This window comes from Balaenoptera musculus, chromosome 20, assembly GCF_009873245.2.
Source record: "Balaenoptera musculus isolate JJ_BM4_2016_0621 chromosome 20, mBalMus1.pri.v3, whole genome shotgun sequence".
Classification (NCBI taxonomy): Eukaryota; Metazoa; Chordata; class Mammalia; order Artiodactyla; family Balaenopteridae; genus Balaenoptera; species Balaenoptera musculus.
Window position 1 is genome coordinate 17090121 of NC_045804.1, and position 21934 is coordinate 17112054.

The window sequence follows — 21934 nt, forward strand, 5'->3', positions numbered from 1 at the left end:
AAGACCTGAGTCTTTAGTTTCCTAGCTCTTTAAGTCACATTTGCTTCTAATAAGGCAGTTTTCCCTGCCCCTAATATCACCTCTGAAGAAGATTGTATTTTTTTGTGAGACAAATGATTTGATAGAACTAATAACATAGGTACTGATATGCATTTGAATGCATTCTCTTTTTTTTTTTAAAGAAGCAAAACCCTTGCATTTTGTATATTTAGCCAGAAGTTTGAAAGATTAAGGTTATGTGAGAAAGAAAGAAGGAATATATTTCAACATACTTTTGAGAAGTGCTAATCAGTTCATTAAATTTAGTTGCTAATAAATAAGAGAAAACATGTCTGCCATGAAATTGTGTCAGGAAATGTTAATGAGCAACTAGTTGAGGCCTTGGTACATTGTGGATAAAAGTTTAAACTTGTTTTATTCCTCTTTGCTTAGGTTGGCTTTTTTCCCCTGACTTGCTTGTATTGTTATGCAGGTCCTCCTCACAGTGGGAAGACTGCTTTGGCTGCAAAGATTGCAGAGGAATCCAACTTCCCCTTCATCAAGATCTGTTCTCCTGATAAGATGATTGGCTTTTCTGAGACAGCCAAGTGTCAGGCCATGAAGAAGGTATCAAGATTTTTACTTTCATTTTAATTTCCTGTCTCTTAGATGTGTGTGCACACGCGTGTGCGTGTGTACGTACACATGTACATATAAATCTATCTTTGTGTGTGTATATATATATGCCATGGCAGTTATGTTCTTCTCAAGTGGAATTAAATTATCAGCAGAATTTGGTGGGAAACAGCAACTGTTTTAGACATAGTATTTAACTTTGTAATGCATTTTTTTTTTTTAATTTATTTATTTATGGCTGTGTTGGGTCTTCGTTTCTGTGCGAGGGCTTTCTCCAGTTGCGGCAAGCGGGGGCCACTCTTCATCGCGGTGCGCGGGCCTCTCACTATCGCGGCCTCTCTTGTTGCGGAGCACAGGCTCCAGACGCGCAGGCTCAGTAATTGTGGCTCACGGGCCCAGTCACTCCGCGGCATGTGGGATCTTCCCAGACCAGGTCGCGAACCCGTGTCCCCTGCATTGGCAGGCAGATTCTCAACCACTGCGCCACCAGGGAAGCCCTGTAATGCATTTTTATTAGAGTATCCTTATCTTCCAAATTATGCTTTGTTTAGTGTGTATTATGATTAATTTTCATTTCTTAAGTTTGTATTGACTTGATTGAAAGATCACAGTTCAGAGTTTTTGAGTAGAGTAGAGCAAATTCATTTAGGATTTTTTAAGCTCTTTCATCAGTGTATAATGTCAGACTAGGGTCAGTTAAATTGACTGTATAGTTTGGGAAAGAACAGAGGTGTATCATTGGAAAGAAATTCTCAAAACCCCTACAGAAAGATGGTGGTATATTAGATAGTAATCAGTCTGCTTAGCAGACTTAGTGCGGTCCTTGTCTTTTTGCCTTTCTCCAAGTGCCGTTTGTCACCTTCTTAATACGGCTGCTTTGACCCACTGGTGAAAGTTAGAACAACATAGAATATAATCCTAGCACTGAAAGAACTCTAAGATCGTCTGGTTCATCGCTCTTACATTCAAGCAAGTACCATAAGGCATTTAGGATAGTAGGTGGTTGCTCATTAAAAACAGAAAACAAAAACAACAAAAATCAATGCTGAGCACTCTTAATGGCTGTTTCACCTCACTTGATTTTCATTGATATTCTGATTTTGCATACTCCCAGACAGTGAAGAAAGATTATTATTATTATTTTTAAAAAATTTTATTTATTTATTTATTTATTTATTTATTTATGGCTGTGTTGGGTCTTCGTTTCTGTGCGAGGGCTTTCTCCAGTTGCGGCGAGCGGGGGCCACTCTTCATCGCTGTGTGCGGGCCTCTCACTGTCGCGGCCTCTCTTGTTGCGGAGCACAGGCTCCAGACGCGCAGGCTCAGTAGTTGTGGCTCATGGGCCCAGTTGCCCCGTGGCATGTGGGATCTTCCCAGACCAGGGCTCGAACCCGTGTCCCCTGCATTGGCAGGCAGATTCTCAACCACCGCGCCACCAGGGAAACCCAAGATTATTTTTTATATATTTAGTTGAAGTATTTATTTTACTTAAATCCTTTTTTTCATGCTTGATCTTTTATAGATAAGAACTTACTGTAAGTTAAAGAGATGTGAGAAAACCAGAATGAGGGGAAAGAATCTTGAGAATGGGATTGCTGCCTAGTAAAGACAGCTCAGATGTTCTTTTACCTTGTTCTTAGGCCCTCACTTTATAAAGATGTAGGATAGAATTACCTTAGTTTTTCTTTAGGGAAGAGATTGAAGAGGAAGATACATTCTTTCAAAGGCAGACTCCAAAAAAATATAAGTTTGAGAAGTTAGTCTCATGTTTGTGCAGGTAGCAAAAAATCATTTGTGTAGGTTGCTTGAAATAGATAGAGGAGGCGGAGCTTAGAACAGGATTCCAGGCCTGCACACCAAAACGTCAAGGTAAATATTCTGCGTAAGGTCTTTGAAGTTGAGTGTGAAAGTGAGGGAAATGTTGCCAGACACAAGAACTTAAATATCATAGTCTGTTTATTCTGTGTCTGAGGTGAGAACCGTAATATCTATCCTTCCCAGGAAAATCTGGACAGAATCACTAGGACCAGTAACCTCCCTAATGTAGGTAGGGGTTGTTTTTCTTTATTTTTTGGTCTTTTTCCCTTTAAAGGGAACCCTTAAACCACTTTTGTTGAAAATTTAAATCGCCCTTGGAATTGGTGGCCATTGAACTTAGCATTTAATTGAACAGCTGATTCTATTTGTATTTTCCTAACTCCATCTATTCCTTATACTTGTTCAAAAGTAGTCGTCTTCTGTGTGTATGGTAAATTACTCCACTGCTTTCCACCAGCTGCCAGCTTCTACCTCCCATGTACTCTGAGATGTGGGTGGATGGTCCTGGTTTTTTCTATAAAGTTTTTTTTGAAGTATTTTAGGCTTCTGCACATCAAAGCTGCTTTGCAAGTGTGAGATATTATCATTTTTATTATTTCAATCTCTTGCAAATTGACTTGAGGGGGGCAGGTAATATGTGCTGATTTTAGAGGCTTATATGGTTACATTAATGGCTTAATAACTTATGATTTAATCTTTAAATTGTTGAAGCCTTTCAAGGTAGGGTTTCAGATGAGTAGAAGGCTAAGGTGTATAAAAATAAGTGTCTATACAAGCTTACTTGAAGTTGTTTGGATTCATGATTCACTGTCTGGATCATCCGTGTACCCTTAAAGTTACAAAAATTATTTCTGCTTCAGCAGTATAATAAATTCATATTAAGACTTTTTTTGGGTTTTCCTTGGGGAAAAATATTATTCCTTGTGACTAAAGAACAGAACAGAGAAAAGAATGAAGCATAGGTGTCTTAGAAATATATTAGAAATACTGCAAAATCTTTCCCTGCAAATAGTTTTCACATTGTTGCCTAATGATAGATTGACAAAAGCCTGAGGGCTCAAACCCATCTAACGGTGCTAAGTCTTCCAGTTTGCTTTTGAAAATGAAATATTAATGCCATTCTTTAGTAGTTCTAGTCTCCCTCCCACCATTGTTTTCTTCCCTTCTTTTTTTTTAGTGTGAAGATGGAAAGAAGATTTTTTTTTTCAAAGCACAAATAATTTATAATCCTTTATCATTAGGGAGAAGACATTTCTTTCCTTTTAAGTGCTTCCCTCCCACCCCCAAAATGTAGCTTTTCCCAACTTCAAAAATAATTTAGAAAATGCAGAAAAGGACACAGAAGAAAATAAAGTCCATATTTGTCCTTCTATTTTCTTCTCTACTCAGATACACATACACACACACATATATTGGGGATCACATTGGACATACTGTTTTAAACCTGGTTCTTTCACTTAATATGAAATTTTTTCATTGTCGTTAAAATGTATCTCAATATTATGTTAAATTAATAGCTGTATAATATCCATTTAAACATTGCTTTTTTGTTGAACATTTATGTTGTTTCCAGGTTTTTTCACTTTTATAAACAATATTCTGTAGAACTCCCAATCACTGCCCCCATTTTCTTACTACATTTTTCTGAGAGTAGCATCCTGATTTATTGGCTGAGAATTTGGACTTAGGTTTCAAATAGACCTGAATTTGAATCCCAGCTCCACTGTTCTTACCAGCTCTTATAGTCACTTAACATATAAGCCTCTGTTTTCTCATCTACCAAATGAAGATAATATTAATAGCTGCCTCATTGGGTTGTTATGAGAATTAAATGAGATGGTGATTTATGTACGGTATCACATAGTGCCTTGGGATATAATATGTGCTCAATAAAGTATAGTGGTTGTTTTTACTTATCATTATTATTGCACATACATTTCTGGTTATTTCTTTAGGATAAATTCTCAGAATTGAGATTGCTAAGGTAAAAATATTAATGGTTTTCAAATTTTTATAAGTATTGCTATTAAAACTTATGTAAAAATACTAATGTTTATAAAGCCCACCTCTTAAGAAAGCTGTGCTAATTTACACTTGCAGCCCCATCATATAAGAATGTCAGTTTCCTTGGGCTCTTGCCCGAACTTGATGTTGTTAAAATATTTTTTGCAGAAACTAACATAACATTGTAAAGCAATTATACTCCAATAAAGATGTTAAATATATATATATATTTTTTGCAAATTTGATAGGTAAAAGATTGGCATTAAAATCATTTATTCACCTACATTTTAATGACTAGATGCTCAGTTTTAAAGATTTTTCAAAATGTTTTGCAATGACAATAGTTTGTGAAACTCAGAAATATTATAACACATTAATTTTTCTTAAAGAGAGGTGGTCTGAATACTTAATTCATAGAATATCTTTATATACCATTTTATTACTTAAACCAAGAGATGATGAGTTTTTGTTAGTAGAGAGGGCCATTAGGCTTGCTTTAATGAGTATCTAAGATTTAATTGCAACTAAGCTATTCTTATTCACATACAGATGGTGCTAAAATATATGAAAGTAGTTTATTCCCAATTAATTTAAAATTCACCTTGTACTTCTCTTAATCTGCTTAATAAATCCTTTCTCCATAGATAAACTCCTCAATACTAGCAAAGTCTGTATGAAGTATTATCCTTATATTCTGGGGGGGATACTATGTGTTCCATTAAGATATTTGAAGTGTTCACAGATCTTTCTCTTCTCCCCCATTTTATTTTTGTTTCCCCAACTTTATTCTGTTTAAAAATTTTAATTCCTTTATCCATTTTTGCATCTATACTTAAAAAAAAACACCTATTTTACTAGTTCTATTAATGACATTAAATGAACAAAAGAACAAAGCAGTAGAATTTGATTTTAACTAATTACCTAATGTTGGTGCTTTCCGAGTATACAATCAGTACAGAGGTGAAATAGAACAATCCGATGTGACTACATTGTTTGAACAAAATTAAGTAGAAAATTAGTGATTTATAAAACTATACCCATTAATAGCATAATATAGTCTTGTTTTTAAAAGGACTGAAAATTAATGGAAGAAATTTTCCTTTCCACTAGCTTTGCAAGAAAGGAATAATCTTCTTTGAATATCCTCCTGTAAATCCCACTGCAAATTGTAGTCTGCACAGGACAGAATCATGGTGCCTAATCCTCCTCTTTTCATGGTTTAGTCCATACAAAGAGCAGAGCTGGAAATTGGATCTTTTGACAGCAGTTACTAAGCAACAGAATTTGTATGTTTTTGGTTAACATCCTAATATATCATGTAGCTGATTTGTTGAAGATTGTGCATGCATTAACTGAGAGAAGTGGACACCCCGGAAGTGACTACAGGTCCCTGTACTGCTGGGGGACGAGCACTTGTTGTTTTTGTTGAATACACTCTGTCTTTTTTTTTTTTTTTTTTTTAATGAATTTTTTTTTAAAAATAAATTTATTTATTTATTTATTTATTTATTTATTTATGGCTGTGTTGGGTCTTCGTTTCTGTGCGAGGGCTTTCTCCAGTTGCGGCGAGCGGGGGCCACTCTTCATCGCGGTGCGCGGGCCTCTCACTGTCGCGGCCTCTCTTGTCGCGGAGCACAGGCTCCAGACGCGCAGGCTCAGTAATTGTGGCTCACGGGCCCAGTTGCTCCGCGGCATGTGGGATCTTCCCAGACCAGGGCTCGAACCCGTGTCCCCTGCATTGGCAGGCAGATTCTCAACCACTGCGCCACCAGGGAAGCCCTACACTCTGTCTTTTGACGTTTGTATCTGTTCGGCACACAAAGGAAGATGGTGCAGCTCTCTAGTGGAATTTAACTTTCAGGTCTTGTGACTTTTTATATTATTAAAAATACCCCACTCTGTCACTCATGTCATGTGAAAATTTAAGAATTTTTCCTGAAAATCAGGGAGAACAAATAAGGGATTTTAAGGTCATTCCAGGAAGCTTGAGTGCTTTGCCAAAAGTTTAGGTCCACTTCCTGAGGCAGTTTCATTAGAAGACAGCTAATGTTTGCTTGGTCTACTCCCAAGTTATTTTTAGAAACTAGAGATTATTACAGATAGCACCAATTTGAATTTGCTCATTTACGTTTTTATATGCTACCAAATATGATTTGAGTATTCTTTCAACTAATTGCTGACAGATTTACTACATTAGGGATTTTCTAAGTCATCAAATTCCTACTGTCATCAGATTTCTACTAACTAGGTACTTCATGCCAGCCACTTCAGAACTGAGATGAGCTCTTTCAGCCCCCAAAGAACCTGAAAATTTGGCTTCACTTACCTCAGAGCGCTAAAGAGGTTATAGAAAATGGAGGACAGAATCTACTTAGAACACGCTTTGCTGTGGTTTGTGATTCTGAAAGGCTGGGATTAACATGGAGCTAATGCTGGCGTGTTCCCATTTGTATTCTTGTAGACTCCAGCATCTGCAGCTGCTGCCCCTCCCCTGCACACAGGTGGCTCCCAGCTTGTCTGAAGATTCCAGGAGCGGGTTCTGTGCCTTGAGAGCTTGCAGTGTCCTTGAGGACCATAATAGAGCTGCCCCTAAGCCCTTGGCAGCAGGAGCCCCACACCTCCTCTCACAGGGCCTCCAGGATGCCCTTGCTACAGTCCCAGGCCCCACACATTCTACGTTGTCTCTCATGACCCACTACACATGCCTTTGCATGCAAGAGTGGAGGCACCAGAGAGTTTAATGATGACAACCTCATTATGTCCACAGCTAGAGATAGACTGTGGAACTCTGTTTTCTAGAGACGTTCTTCATCTTCTAGAATAGACCTCTCATTTTTTCCCTGTTGACTGTTGCCACTCTTTTCCACATTTTTTCTTTCTTCCGTTCTTCCCATTCTGTTTCTTTAGCCTTCTCTTTCAGACGTCTCACCTGACTCTAAGAATATGTCTATTCTGCTAATCAGGAAACTCCCTGATAGAACTAGGATGACCATACAATCCAATTTGCTGTGTGCAGTCATGGTTTTTACCTGTTGTTCCAGCATGATTATTAATAACTCCCACCTTTCAAGTGTCCTGCTTTGCATGATAACTTCTATGATCCCCTTCTGATAACCTCTTCAGCAAGAAAAGACTTGAGCATCATACTTTCATCTTACTAAATGAAAGGATCAGAATTTAAGTTAATTTTTTAAAGAGTCTGTAAGATACCACTATTAGCCCCAGCTTCAGCCCCCCTGGCTCAATGTTGTTTGGGTGTTTGGTCTGGAGCAGGCACTGTGTATTTGCTGTGTGCTGTTACTGGCGGCAAGTTTGGCACTTTAGTTGTTGAATTCGAGCTGCAGCAGTTTGTGCAATTTTACTTTTCTTTCATCTTTCCTTCTTGTACCTCTCCTCCTTTTTGTGTTTATCTACCTAAAATTATGGTAGAACTTCCCAGCTCAGTATGTAAATATCTCACTTAGATTTTAGTCTGGCAGCTAATCGCATATACTTGCCAGTGGAATCTGAGTATCTCCTTATTTAGCATTGGGCCAGGAAGCCAAGAATGGAAGAGGCTGAGGAGACTAGGCAGAAACATGGATTCAGGGGAAGAGTGATGACCTTATATTATACTCGTGACTACATAAGGAAAAGAATGTGTGTGTAAGAAGTGAAAGGGGTGTGTGTGTATTTAAATTAAAGCAGAGTTAACTGAAACTGGTCAAATTACAACTGGAATTGCATAGCATTTGTCATGGTTAGTATGTTGTTAAGAGAGTTTGCTGTGAGTACTTCTGTCCCCATGATAGTAATTAGTACATTAAGAGCTGTCTGTAAAAAAAACTACATTAAAGACTGCTGTAGGTATTTTTCTTCTAAAATGTTATAGGTAACCCATGTGGTCAGCTGTGAAGTGATTTGTAATGCTTTGTGAATCACAGTATCTGAGATAAGTTAGTGAGACTGCATACAAATTTATCATCAGTTTAGACCCCAGCAGCGTCCTGAATAAGGTTCCTGTAGCCCTGTAAGCTCTGTAAGCTTTCAGAAGGGAGAAGGGCTGATTCAGGGAAAGTGTAAAACTAATGCACGTAGCCAGTCCATGATGTCTTGGGCCCCTGTGGCTTTAATCCACGATATTACAGCCTGTCAGACAGAATGATATGCTTGCATCAGAGCCCTTAGTAGAATTCTGAACAAATGTTTTAAAGAGCCAAGCATTTTTTTCAGTGACTTCTTAAAATCACCTGAGTTTGCAGGATACTACGTTGGCTGCTGTATGGTCCAGTTTTCAAAAAAGAGCAAAGAACCACAGTGGAACTGCTTCTGAACTTTTCCATTGTCTCTTCCATTTCTCTTCTGCTTCATGTCTCACCCACCACTCCCCATACACGCAGCACCAATGCTGACACCTCTTCATTTTAATTCTTATTGACTGTATGTTAGTTCCTGCAGTGCTCCTAAATTTTCTCATCTCTGTGCCTCCTAACAATCAGTACACTCTGCTTAGAACACTTTCTTTCCTGTTTTTTACTGAACTGTTCATCCTTCAGGTCTCAGCTTAAATGTCACTTCCTAAATTTAGGAGACCATCGTTGACTCCATAAGCTCTTATCAGTCACAATAGGCTAAGTTATGCTGCGATAATGAACAACCCTGAAAATCTCAGGGGCTTAACACAACAAAGTTTATTTCTTGCCCACATTACATGTCCGTCATGACTCAGAGGCGAAGCTCTGCCATAGTTTCTCAGAGACTCAAGCTAATAGGTAATAGAGACTCCATCTCACATGTGATTCCATGATAGCCAAGGCAGGATAAAGGAAGTATGATGAATCAAGCAGTGGCTCTTAAAGCTCCTTTCAGAAAGTGATATATTCTGTATTCACATTTTATTACCCAAGGCAAACCCCATAATCATCCCTAACTTAAGAGGGGGTAAGGAAGTGCAGTCCTACCATGTGCCAGAAAGAGAACCAGGATGTGTAGGGTATCCCCAAGGACTACCACAGCTCCCGTGCTGTATACCAGCACATCATCTTGTATTTCCTCTAACATCGTGATGCCATGCTTTACCATAGTTACATGTGACCTTACTCATTACTCTTTCCATTGCCTTCATTAGTGCTTGACACATAATAGGAATTCAAAAATATTTGTTGAATGAATGAATAGAACAACGCTCCAAGATTCAGCCCTTAGCTCTTTATTCTTCTACTTCTACCATTTCTCCTTGAAGATGACATGCCTCTCTCATGGTTTCAGCAGTCACTGCCCTGAGGGTGATGTCCATACCCTGACTTCAATCATACAACTCCAACTACTTACTTGATATTTCTACTTGAATTTAATGCATAAATTTAAATTTATTACTTCAGTAAATATTTATCGATTACTTTCTGATAAGGCATTATATGAAGTGATGTGGATACAGAGATAAATGCAATAGTACTTGCCTTCACAGGGCTTAAAATCTAGTGTAATATAGGGAAGAATACAATGAATCCGTTAATATATACACAATATACAAAATGCTATACCAAAGGAGAAGAGAAACAAGTGACTTATGGCAAGATGGAATTAGAACTTGTGTTGTTTCAACCATTGAATCCATTGAGCAAATATTATTACTAAATACTCTTCTATGCTGGGTACTGAGGATAACATGAATAAAGTTTTTTTTCCACCTCACAGTCCAGTGAGGAGACAGGTAGCTAAGGACGAAAGGGTAGGTGAGATTTTGACACAATGTGGGAGGGTGACTGAGGGGTATGGGGGATGGTGCAAAGGAAAGCAACAGAGGCATTCTTTCATGCATGCATACAGCAAACATTTATTAGGCACCAGTGAGGCATCAGACCCTGCAAACATAATACTGAGGAAGACAATTCCTACCTTAAAGAATATACAAAAAAAAATATATATATATATATATACAGTATGTTAGGGAGGAACTTACCATCTAGATTGTCAACATGAGTTATTATTTTGCTTTTGTTTTTGTTGTTTTTACATCTCTGAGGGTGACTTTTGAGCATAGAAAAGACCATGTGTAGCTAATTTGAGGTCTAAAAAATTAAAATTCAACATATTAAAATTATATAATTTAAAATCTAGTTTTTCAACACAAAAGAAAACTTAAACTTTAAAAAGGTCCACCTCTGGGGCTTCCCTGGTGGTGCAGTGGTTAAGAATCCGCCTGTCAATGTAGGGGACAGGGGTTCGATCCCTGGCCCAGGAAGATCCCACATGCCAGGGAGCAACTAAGCCCATGCGCCACAACTACTGAGCCTGTGCTCTAGAGCCTGCGTGCCACAACTACTGAAGCCCATGAGCCTAGAGCCTGTGCTCTGCAACAAGAGAAGCCACGACAATGAGAAACCCACGCACCGCAATGAAGAGTAGCCCCCGCTCGCTGCAACTAGAGAAAGCCCGTGCTCAGCAACAAAGACCCAATGCAACCAAAAATAAAAACAAATAAATAAAATAAATAAATACATAAATAAATAAAAATAAATTAAGTCCACTTCTTTTATTCTATTTGTAAGTCTAGTAAAAGGTAGTTCAAAAAGAGACTTTTATAACTTAAATTTCTTTAAATATTTTAAAAAATATTTACACATTTAAAATATTTTATTTTCTCTTTGATGTACTTCAATTGTTTAACAAACAAAACATTCTAAATTTCAAAGCAAATCTATATATTTACTTAGTAATAAATTAAAACTAATAATATAATTATGGTGAATCTCAGATTACCATTACCATTTGGAGGGCTATTAAAGTTATATTTTACCTTCCAACATAAAAGTTTATCAAAATTAATTATTCAACTGCATATTTTAAATTCAACTAGCAAGGCTAATCTATTAATCTAACATGGTAAGTTAATTGTTACAAATAGTTTAAAGACCAACTATTCACAGATTGTCTTTAAACTTAATATGAAAAAGATTAATATTGTAGGTTTAATTTACTTTATTTCTATACCTAATCCTTAATCTTCTATAGTTAAAAGATACCCAGTAAGGAATATTGTGCTACTACAAACAAACTCGGGAGAGGCGTGGTTACCATCTTGGTGCACTGAGGTTACTTATCAATCAGATTGGGCTGGGATACAGGAATTAATTCTTACAGATGACCCCAGTGGGATTCACTGAGCCCCAGTTATGGTCACTGGAATAGGAATGCCCAACATTTACAAAAAGGCTGGTCTCAAGGCCTTGAGCACTTACATTCAATTTATACATAAATTAATTCTTCTGTCTGGCTTGAAATTGCTACATCCTTGCCAGCATATAACAGCTTCCTTCACTGTTTGCTTAATTTGCATTTCTTTGGTTATCTTAAGATAATGTTCTGTTATCTTTTGTCTAGTTCTAATGATGCATCTATCTGATCCTTTATACCAGCTTTAATTTTTTTGTAAACACTTTGGCTGCTGTGGTCTGATTTGAGTTGACAAAATTCTCTGCTTTCTGTGTTATTCCTGTTTGACAGACCACAGTTCTTACAGATAATAAAATGATATTCAGTTCTACCCTGCACATCCCTGTGGCTCCATCTAGCTCTTGAGTCATAACACTGAAGTCATGCTTCTGACATAGATAGGAGAGACCATTATGATAAACTTGATGGATTTGCCAGTTGATTAATTCCAGCTGTTCCTCAGCACGCCCCCGTGTGACACATCCAGCTCTTGGAGCTGAAAGCAGCATTACCCTGCCCTTGCTCAGCCATGATCCAGCTGTGACGTCTTGGGCAAGTCATTTAACTGCTTTGGGCCTCAGTTTCCTCACTTTTAAATTGTAAGAACTCTTGGGCTTCCCTGGTGGGGCAGTGGTTGAGAATCCGCCTGCCAGTGCAGGGTACACGGGTTCTATCCCTGATCCAGGAAGATCCCACATGCCGTGGAGCAACTAAGCCCGTGCGCCACAACTACTGAGCCTGCACTCTAGAGCCCGCGAGCCACAACTACTGAAGCCCGCGCACCTAGAGCCCGTGCTCCACAGCAACAAAAGTCATCGCAGTGAGAAGCCCACGCACCGCAACGAAGAGTAGCCCCTGCTCACCACAACTAGAGAAAGCCCACACACAGCAACGAAGACCCAACACAGCCAAAAATAAATAAATTAATAATTAATTTTTAAAAATTGAAAGAACTCTTCAAGTTCTGAAGTTCTATTAAATTCTAGTTTTGTGTAGTCAGAAATATTGGATGTTTTACTGTGTTTTGTTTGAGCATTGGTCAAGAATTAGCTAAATTTTATCTTCTTGGAAATTGTCATAGTTATGGAGGGCAGTGAGATAATAAACGGCTTTGCTTTCTTCTAGATCTTTGATGATGCATATAAATCCCAGCTCAGTTGTGTGGTTGTGGATGACATTGAGAGACTGCTTGGTGAGTCATAACTTTTGCCATCGTACTATCCTTGCCACATTACAGCTAATGTCTCACAAATTACAAGAGAAAAATACGGGTGTTTATAATCTATAGGGCAATAGAAATACCTTTCTTTGTCTAATAAGGAAATATAACACTATCTCTTATATCTGAAGTCAACAATGGTATTCATGTTAAATATGCCTTATGACCGTAGCTACATTATAAACTGCTTTCCTATAAGGGCCCATGTCTCATATCATTTTGTATCTTCCACAGAGTTCCCTGCCCATAATAAATGATTAGTAATTTTAGTTGATGGATATATTTGCTGTATACTATTTCTGAGCTGTCTGTAGCTCAGGGATTCCATTTGTGAACTTTGACAGAACTAAGGAAAAAAGGGTTTAGGATTGGAGTGAAATCTACAGGTTAGCTATAACACTTGGGGCAGAAGTTGTAAGCTCTTTGTACATCAGTTTCGGCTCACATAAAAAAGAGACTGTATTCTCTTCCTTACTTATCCCACAGAGTAATTGTAAAGACAAAAATGAGATAATATTGTGAAAGTTAAAAACATTCTGAAAGTTAAAAGTGCTCTACAGTAATTTTTAAAAATACCTATTAAACATCTCCTATGTTTAAGTGCACTCCTACAGAATACAAAGATGAATAAAACAGTCCCTGTACTCAGCTCATAAGATGTATTCCACAAACAAATGCCAGAACAGTGTTATTACTCTTAAATTTTATTTCATTGCAAAAAATAGATAAATCTGGAATAAATTCATTGTAACAATGGCTCAGGATGCTATAATAAACTTGATTGAAATTGAACCTACCTGGTAACTTAATAAATATCTGAAAATACTGCCAACCTCTGGTTAACTAACCCCTTCTTCATTAAGGGGTCCATAATGGTGTAGTAATGATTTCACGTTAACTGTTCTTACTACATTTTTCCCATGATTTTCAGACTTGCTTTACGTCCTCTATTACTTCTTTATTTTCCTGTTTCCTAAGGCAATGTTTATTACAAAGCAAAGCAGGTATATCTATGAGGTCTTCTTAAATCAATAGTTTTATCTAGTGACCTGGGTTTTGGGTCTGCTATTTTTGATACACTTCAGCTCAGTTTCTGGGATTATTTCTTTAAAAGCTTTTAGGCACATACTCATAGCTCTGCGTAAAGTCCTTTATCTAAACACAATTGAGATGTGTGGTCATAGCAACAGTACTATGTCAGGAATGTGTGCCCTCTGAGTATATTTTCACTTGTATGAATAGTTATTATCCGTACTTGTTTGTTCACTTATTCAGTAAGCATTTGCTGAGCCCTTACCACTGTGCTAGAATTATTAGGGTTTCAGAAAAATAAGTAGTAAGATGCTGTCATTATGACATACATTGGCAAAAATTAATACAAAGTAGAATGTGCCATGTGTTCTGGATATTCAGAAAAGGGAGGATCACTTTTGACTTCAGAGGGCTGATGCCTGAAGGCAGCTCTAAGCACAGGGCAGGGGTGCATGTGCAACATGCAGAGAAAGCAAAGGGGGTGGCATTTGTGTCGAATCTTGAAGGATGGGTAGAAGTTTTAACAGGTAGAAAGTTATTTGAGAAGTTCACTGTTCTTCACCATCTGTGGACCAATCTTAGTGGCTTTACTATCATTTCAGTTGTATTGAAGTACCTTACTTACATTATTATTACTTGCCATTTCCCCCTCTACCCATTTTCTAGTATCATGTTTTGTTGCCTGTGTGCTCACTGTATTACCATGGTTTGCAGTAACTTCTTGGAAATGTTTAGTAAATACTCCTGGGGATTTTTTTTTTCTTTTTTTAAAAAAAAAAAACTGGCTCTGAATATCAGACAGAGATGTCTAGATGAACTCAAAATGGTTATTTAGACACTTTTTAAAAAATTTACAAATAAGAGTTCTTATGTACTATTTTAAGCATTTAAGTTATTGTAGATATTTTGTCTTGTTATTGTTAGTTGCATGACTGTTATTTAGGACTGTGTTTACTCTTTTTTTTTTGAATTTTATTTTATCTTATTTTTATACAGCAGGTTCTTATATCAATTTTATACATATTGGTGTATATATGTCAATCCCAATCTCCCAGTTCATCCCACCACCACCACCCCCCAGGACTGTGTTTACTCTTTATGCAGAAAAATCAGAATGTTTGGAATATGTGCATATATATATCGAATCCCTAAACATAGCAATGTTTCTCTTCCAGATTATGTCCCTATTGGCCCTCGATTTTCTAATCTGGTATTACAGGCTCTTCTTGTGTTGCTGAAAAAGGCGCCTCCTCAGGTAAAAATAATATAAGGAACATTTTCACAGAGTTTCTCCAGTAAATTATACAACGGTGCACTCTCTAAATAAGCAGATTATCATAAACATATAAAATTTTCTTGTTGAAGAGATTTTGAAAGGTCGTCTGGTCTGGCCTTCTGCCTTAAGGTAAATGATTTTCTTTTTTTTTTTTTTTTTTTTTTAAATTTTATTTATTTATTTATGGCTGTGTTGGGTCTTCGTTTCTGTGCGAGGGCTTTCTCTAGTTGTGGCAAGCGGGGGCCACTCTTCATCGCGGTGCGCGGGCCTCTCACCATCGCGGCCTCTCTTGTTGCGGAGCACAGGCTCCAGACGCGCAGGCTCAGTAATTGTGGCTCACGGGCCCAGCCGCTCCACGGCATGTGGGATCTTCCCAGACCAGGGCTCGAACCCGTGTCCCCTGCATTGGCAGGCGGATTCTCAACCACTGCGCCACCAGGGAAGCCCAAGGTAAATGATTTTCTTAATCACTTTTCTTAATCAGAAATTTTCTGTTCTTTTTCTGAAGATCTCAAAATCCCAGTTTCAGTTAGTATTCTGTGTTGCTTTATAAGTTCACCACCATATTACACATCCCTACTTCCCTCCGTTTCCCATGAGAGATATTAATACATGATATTAATGTAGAAGGGATTAAACACATGTTCCCATTTGTTTTGTTTTTCATTTCATAAGTTTTCCTAAGAATTTGTATTTAGGGTAATTTACATCCTGTAGGGAGTTTTGTTTTGTTTTGTTTTTAGTTTTTACAGATGAGCTTGAGTTATTTTTCTTGTGTCATGTGGCACTTTTGAAGAGTGAGTCTATAGCCAGAACCTTGGTTCATGTGGTTGTAGTTTTTACTCATGTGGCTGTTGGAGACTGGTGATTTTGATAGGTTAACACATTTAAACTAACCTATGAGGGTTGGTTAAATATGTTAATTATGTAGAGGCTGCCAGAGCATGTTTGGCTATGACATAAGACGTGAATTCTCTTGGTTGATTCTGCATGTTGTAACCTTGAAGAAATGCCAATCAAGGGCAGATACAAAGGGGTGAAGCACTAACTTAAAAAACATCTTAATGTCTGTATGGGAATCTCATATTTGAAGTTAGAGATATAAACTAAGCTGTATGGAAAATATTTAATGTTAAGCTGGTGAATCTAATATTTAATTTAACAGTTAAAATTATATGTGTTGTATGTGTTAGACCTAAAGGTAAAGGACTTGTCTTGACTTTCTAGGGTTTTTTTTTCCCCTAAACTAGTGAAAAGAAACATACAACAACCTTGAAAATTTACTACATATTTGCACGGTGAAAGGATTTTTTAAAATCATTTTTCTGTAAACTGTTATTCCCAGGAGTTGGAGTTTTAGCTTATATTGAAGCTGAAATTAGAGAAGTGAGAATTTTTTTCTTATTCCTTCAAAAAATATGTATATAGTTATAAAGCAGAAACTAACACACCATTGTAAAGCAATTATATTCCAATAAAGATGTTAAAAAAATTTTAAAAATGTATATAGATATATCTAAAGTTTCTAGAATAAAAATAACCCCAATAAATAGATTTTAAAAATATATATATCACACACACAAAAAATCCTTTTTATGAAATCAGTATTTAAAAAATTATAAGATTAGAAGACTTTTCCCAGGCATTAAAATTTACTTCTTATAATATTCAGCTTTTTAGCTAAAAATAATTTATGCTACAAGCCATTTGAGAGAAGAAAGAATAATTTTTCAATGGTACTTTTTAAACTGCTTATCCCTTTACATAATACTATACACATGGATTTAAACAGAGACATCCCCTGAGAATTATTTGTAATCCAAAATAGATACTAATAGAAATAAATAGAACATATTGACAAATGACTTGCAAAATCTTGAATGAAGACTTAGGAATAACTTTTTGTTTTATAAAAATAATTGTTAAGACCCTTGAGGAAAGGAACATTATCTTATGCTTTTAAATCTTACAGCATCTGGCACTGAGGTTTATACAGATATGCTTCATGAATAACTTATTCAACTATATATATATATATATATATATACACACACACACACACACACACACACACACACATATATATAAACTTTTAAATATTTTTTGAGTGTCCCCTCATTTTGGTGGGATTGAGTATTTAGTATTGCTGTAGTTTATATTTGGCAAGATATGACTAAAGTGAAAACATTCAAAAATAAGTAAAGTTCAAATGGCCAATAAGCGCACAAAAAGATACTCAACATCATTAGCCATCAGGGAAATGCAAATCAAAGCCACAGTGAGATATCACTTTATATCAACTAGGATTACCATAATCGAAAAGTCAGATAATAACAAGTATTGATATGCATATGGAGAAATTGGAATCCTTATACACTGCTGGTGGGAATAGGTAAATTGTGCAGCTTTTGAAAAACAGTCTAGCACTCAAAAAGTTAGAGTTACCATATGACCCAGCAATTCTATTTCTAGGTATATACCCCAAAGAAATGAAAATATACATCCACACAAAAGCTTGTACATGAATATTCATAGCAGCATTATTCATAATAGCCAAAAAGTGGAAACAACCCAAATGTTCATCAAATAAAATAAACTATGGTATATACATACAGTGGAGTATTATTCGGCATTTAAAAGAAATGAAGTACTAATACATGCTGTAACATGGATGAACCTTGAAAACATGCTAAACAAAAGAAGCCAGTCACAAATGACTACATATTGTATGATTCCATTTACATGAAATGTCCAGAACTGGCAAATCTATAGAGACAGAATACAGATCAGTGGTTGCCTAGGACTGGAGGGGTGGATAGGGAGAATGAGAGGTGACTGATAATGGGTACGGGGTTTCTTTGGGGCATGATGAATACGTTCTAAAATTGATTCCAGTGATGGTTGCACATATCTGTGCAGTCTACTAAAAACCATTGAATTGTACACTTTAAGTCAGTGAACCGTGTGTTACATGAGTTACATCTTAATAAAATGGTTACAATAGATAGATAGATACATAGATAGATAGTGTCAGAAGCTTAAATGACGAAAGGAGGATTCCATGCAGAGCTAGAGGTAAGGAGTGAGCATACAACATACATGGCCCAGCTTGGAAGAAATCTTGGAAACAGGAGTTGAATCCTTAAAAAAGGGCTGTGGAATGAATTTCTCTAAGGATTGGAAAGGAAGGATATAGGAGCATGTAAGAAGTAGAAGATAGATCTGGTTGCCTTACTGATTGGAAATGGTGGGGATTCTCTTTTAAGAGGCTACCAGCCTGTCCTTAATCAGAATTTGGTGACTCTGACCTGGACTGCTAGATGACCTGCTGTATAAGTGAATCAGTGGCAGAAGAAGGTAACGTTTAAAATATTTCTAGTTGGCATATATTTAACAAAATAAAAATATGCTTTCTCTGTACCACCTTGCTTTTTTAAATTAGTTTGTATTCTCTCAGGACAATAAGGGAAAATTTTTCAGGCCGATCCAGTGTCAAGACTATTTGTCATTCTAAAGTAGAAGCTTGCACTTTACCAAACCATTATCATGTAGGTTTTTCAGATGTTTTCAATTAAATATTAAAAGTATATGAATCTGAATGTTGTAGAGATGCATAGACTGGTAGAAAGCTATTATTTTATCACTGTCAAGAAAACAGAAAAGTTGTAGGCATTTTTCTTTCAAAAGAGGAACTGTACATGCATACAATACAGTAATCATATCAGTCACAGAATCCTTAATTTTGCATTTGTTGTAATTCAGCTTTCACATAGAAAAATTGTATGTGCATGTGTGCACATGCTCAAATAAAAGAATCCCTTCAGGGGTACTATGTTGTTATGTATCAAGATATTCTTTTTTTCTACTTCTCCCCCTCCCCCATCTCCCCTCCCTCATTGTAAATTGGCTTATTAAAACTGGTTCACAAGCCTTCCTTTTTTCCCTTTGTGATTGCTTTGGTCTTGGATTTTCAGTGTAGGACTAAAAATTCAAGTCAGATTTCAGTTACTAGGATAATTTTCTTTGAATTTTAAATTTTTCCAAGTAAATGCATAGATTTTTAATGAACCCAGTATTCAGTGGATTTGCTTTAAATTTAGCTGGAGAGTTAATTTCATGATTGATTTATTAGCCCTTTGAAAGTATAAAAAGTGGTATCTGTAGTTCATGAAGACTGAAAAACATCATCACATTTTGTTTAGCATCTTTTTAAAACCAATTAAAAGCTTTTCTAAAATGGATTGAACAGGAGAAAATAAAACATGTTCCCTAAGTCTTTATTTCAATCAAGTTTCCCTGTGTTCTGCAGGAGAAGAGATCGAGGGGGGATAGAAAAATTGAAAAGGGCTGTCCCAGCAGGGAGCCACGCCGCAGAAAAGGGCTGCTCTGAGAACTCAGCAGCAGTAGCTAAGAAAGCTCCCAGCCTGCTTCATCTACATGCAGAGTCACACAAGGCATGGGGGCGCTCACCATCACCACAGAGGTTTCACATGTGCTTCCCTGCTGATTCTTGTGAAAAGCTAACAATTGGCTTGGAGGGTAAAAGACCACTGCAGTTCACCCTCCCTGAGCTGGACGTACAATTTGTCCAGTGTTAGGAAATGTCCGGCTTAGCAGTGAGAGGCTTGAAGACACCCCTCCTTACAGTGAGATTCCTAAAGCCGTCTCTTTTGCTTGATGACACTGGGGCTCTTTTCAAGCTTTGCAGATTTATGGAAGTCGAAGGGAATGTGCCTTTCAGGATCAGGAGGATGAAAGCCTTAGTCTTCGTGTCAAGGAAGAGGCAGTAGTAACGCAGTGAGGCCAGGTAAATCTTCCTGCAAACTGCAGCACCAGCGGCTTTATGATTTTCCTCATAGATCTCTTCTGGCACCTTCTTTTTTTTTCTTTTTGGGAGACAGAGTGCCTGAAAAGGAACTCCTCAGCTGTAAAATGACATGACTTCCAGTTTCCTCAACAAGTGTGAGAGTAGTTAAGCCCATTAACCTGACTGCTTTAATGTTTACCTGACACTTTTGCAAATCAGTTTGGAAGACCTCATCCATATGTACCAGAATAACCTTGTAACTAATGGAGAACCACTCCTTTTTCATTTCAGTGCTTCCCAGCCTTTTTCATATCATGGCATGTAGGAAATGATAACATCTGATGATGTACTTGGGTAAGTGGATGAGGCCATTCACAGCTGGCCAGAGATGCAGCCACGCCAAGTGCCACCCAGCCTTCCCAAGGGCTGACGAGAATTGGTATCTTAGAACACTTATAATTCATTCACAGCATGCCAGCTGGAAAACTCTTTGGAAACTGTAAACTTTTACAAAAGAAGATCACTCCAAATTAATAGCAATATTGACGGGAATAAAGACACAGACCTAATAGAGAATGGACGTGAGGATATGGGGGGGGCTGAGATGTGACAGGGTAAGAGAGTGTCATGGACATATATACACTACCAAATGTAAAATAGATAGCTAGTGGGAAGCAGCCGCATAGCACAGGGAGATCAGCTCGGTGCTTTGTGACCACCTAGAGGGGTGGGATGGGGAGGGTGGGAGGGAGGGAGATGCAAGAAGGAAGAGATATGGGAACATATTGTATGTGTATAACTGATTCACTTTGTTATAAAGCAGAAGCTAACACACCATTGAAAGGCAATTATACTTCAATAAAGATGTTTAAAAAAATAAAAAAAATAATAAAAAAAAATCAAAAAAAAAAAAAAGCAATATTACTGAAGTAGAACTTGGACCTGACAGTTGTTAGAATTTTAGCTGAAAAATAAAGTTGTTGAAAAAAATTACTTCCTTACTGCTCTGGCACTTAGGAATATTACCTGATAAGAAAGAAGTAGGGCTTAGAGCTGAGAAGGGTATAACTAACAATAAGACTGTTAGTAAACTCCTGATGGGAACGCAGGCAGACATATTTGTTTCTCCAGGGGTTTAATTTAAGATCACCAGTCTCTCTACAAGATTGCTTTTTCTGTAATCCTTATATGACATCTCAGTGCAATCTTAACTTCAGATATGTTATTAGGAAGTCTTGGTGATATTAAGCAACTCTTCAGTCTTCGGGTTGCTTTAGCAAAATAAGCAAATAATGGAAGAGACTCCAAATCACGCAGGCCTAAACATGATTATCTCTCTGTCTATCTGTTCAAAATTAACTCTGGCTAATGATTACAATATGAGTCAAGAAGATATATAACCACTTTAAGAGAGAGGTTTAGTAATTTTGCCAGACACATTAATTGTAATCACTGATGTGGTGACTTTTGCATTGGGCTTCTTTATAAAAAATCTGTGTGATGCTTGACTGTTTAGTAGCCCAGTTTTCTCATTTATTAAATCAGTGACGTTAGATGGCTACTATAGTTTAAAAAATTCTCTAAAAGTATATTTTGCTTACTAGGTTATCTCAGAAAGTTCTGTGTAAATTGAATATATATATATATAGAGAGAGAGAGAGAGAGAACAATTTCAAGTTAATCAAAAAACAGTGAAAGAAATTTGGTGAGTCCTTTCATAAACCATTGCTGCAGATATCTGCTAAATAAAACCATGTTTTCAAAATAGGGTTTTTTGTTTTGTTTTTCAGTAGAGCACATCTAAAATACGTATTAATTAATGCAAAAAATTATAAGATAGATATATACATACACATACCATTTTCAGGTAACTCAAAATTAAATATCTAAATTTTAATCAGAAAAATGCTAATGGTGCTGAGACAAAATATTCTCTCACTGCCTTAAATATATTACTGTGACTAGACAT

The 21934-nt window shown here is 36.9% G+C and overlaps 1 protein-coding gene across 3 annotated transcripts in view; it reads left to right on the forward strand.

Moving 5' to 3' along the window:
* The window catches only part of NSF (N-ethylmaleimide sensitive factor, vesicle fusing ATPase), a 161542-nt gene that overhangs the window by 118402 nt on the left and 21206 nt on the right, over positions 1–21934 (forward strand). For 2 of the 3 annotated variants that reach the window (XM_036836863.1, XM_036836864.1), the window contains exons 15-17: positions 473–606; positions 12757–12823; positions 15058–15137. In XM_036836863.1, the coding sequence (XP_036692758.1) occupies positions 473–606; positions 12757–12823; positions 15058–15137 (281 nt within the window). Of the gene's footprint in view, positions 1–472; positions 607–12756; positions 12824–15057; positions 15138–20256; positions 20496–21934 lie in introns of those variants that run through there. The other variant, XM_036836866.1, reaches the window with a different exon arrangement.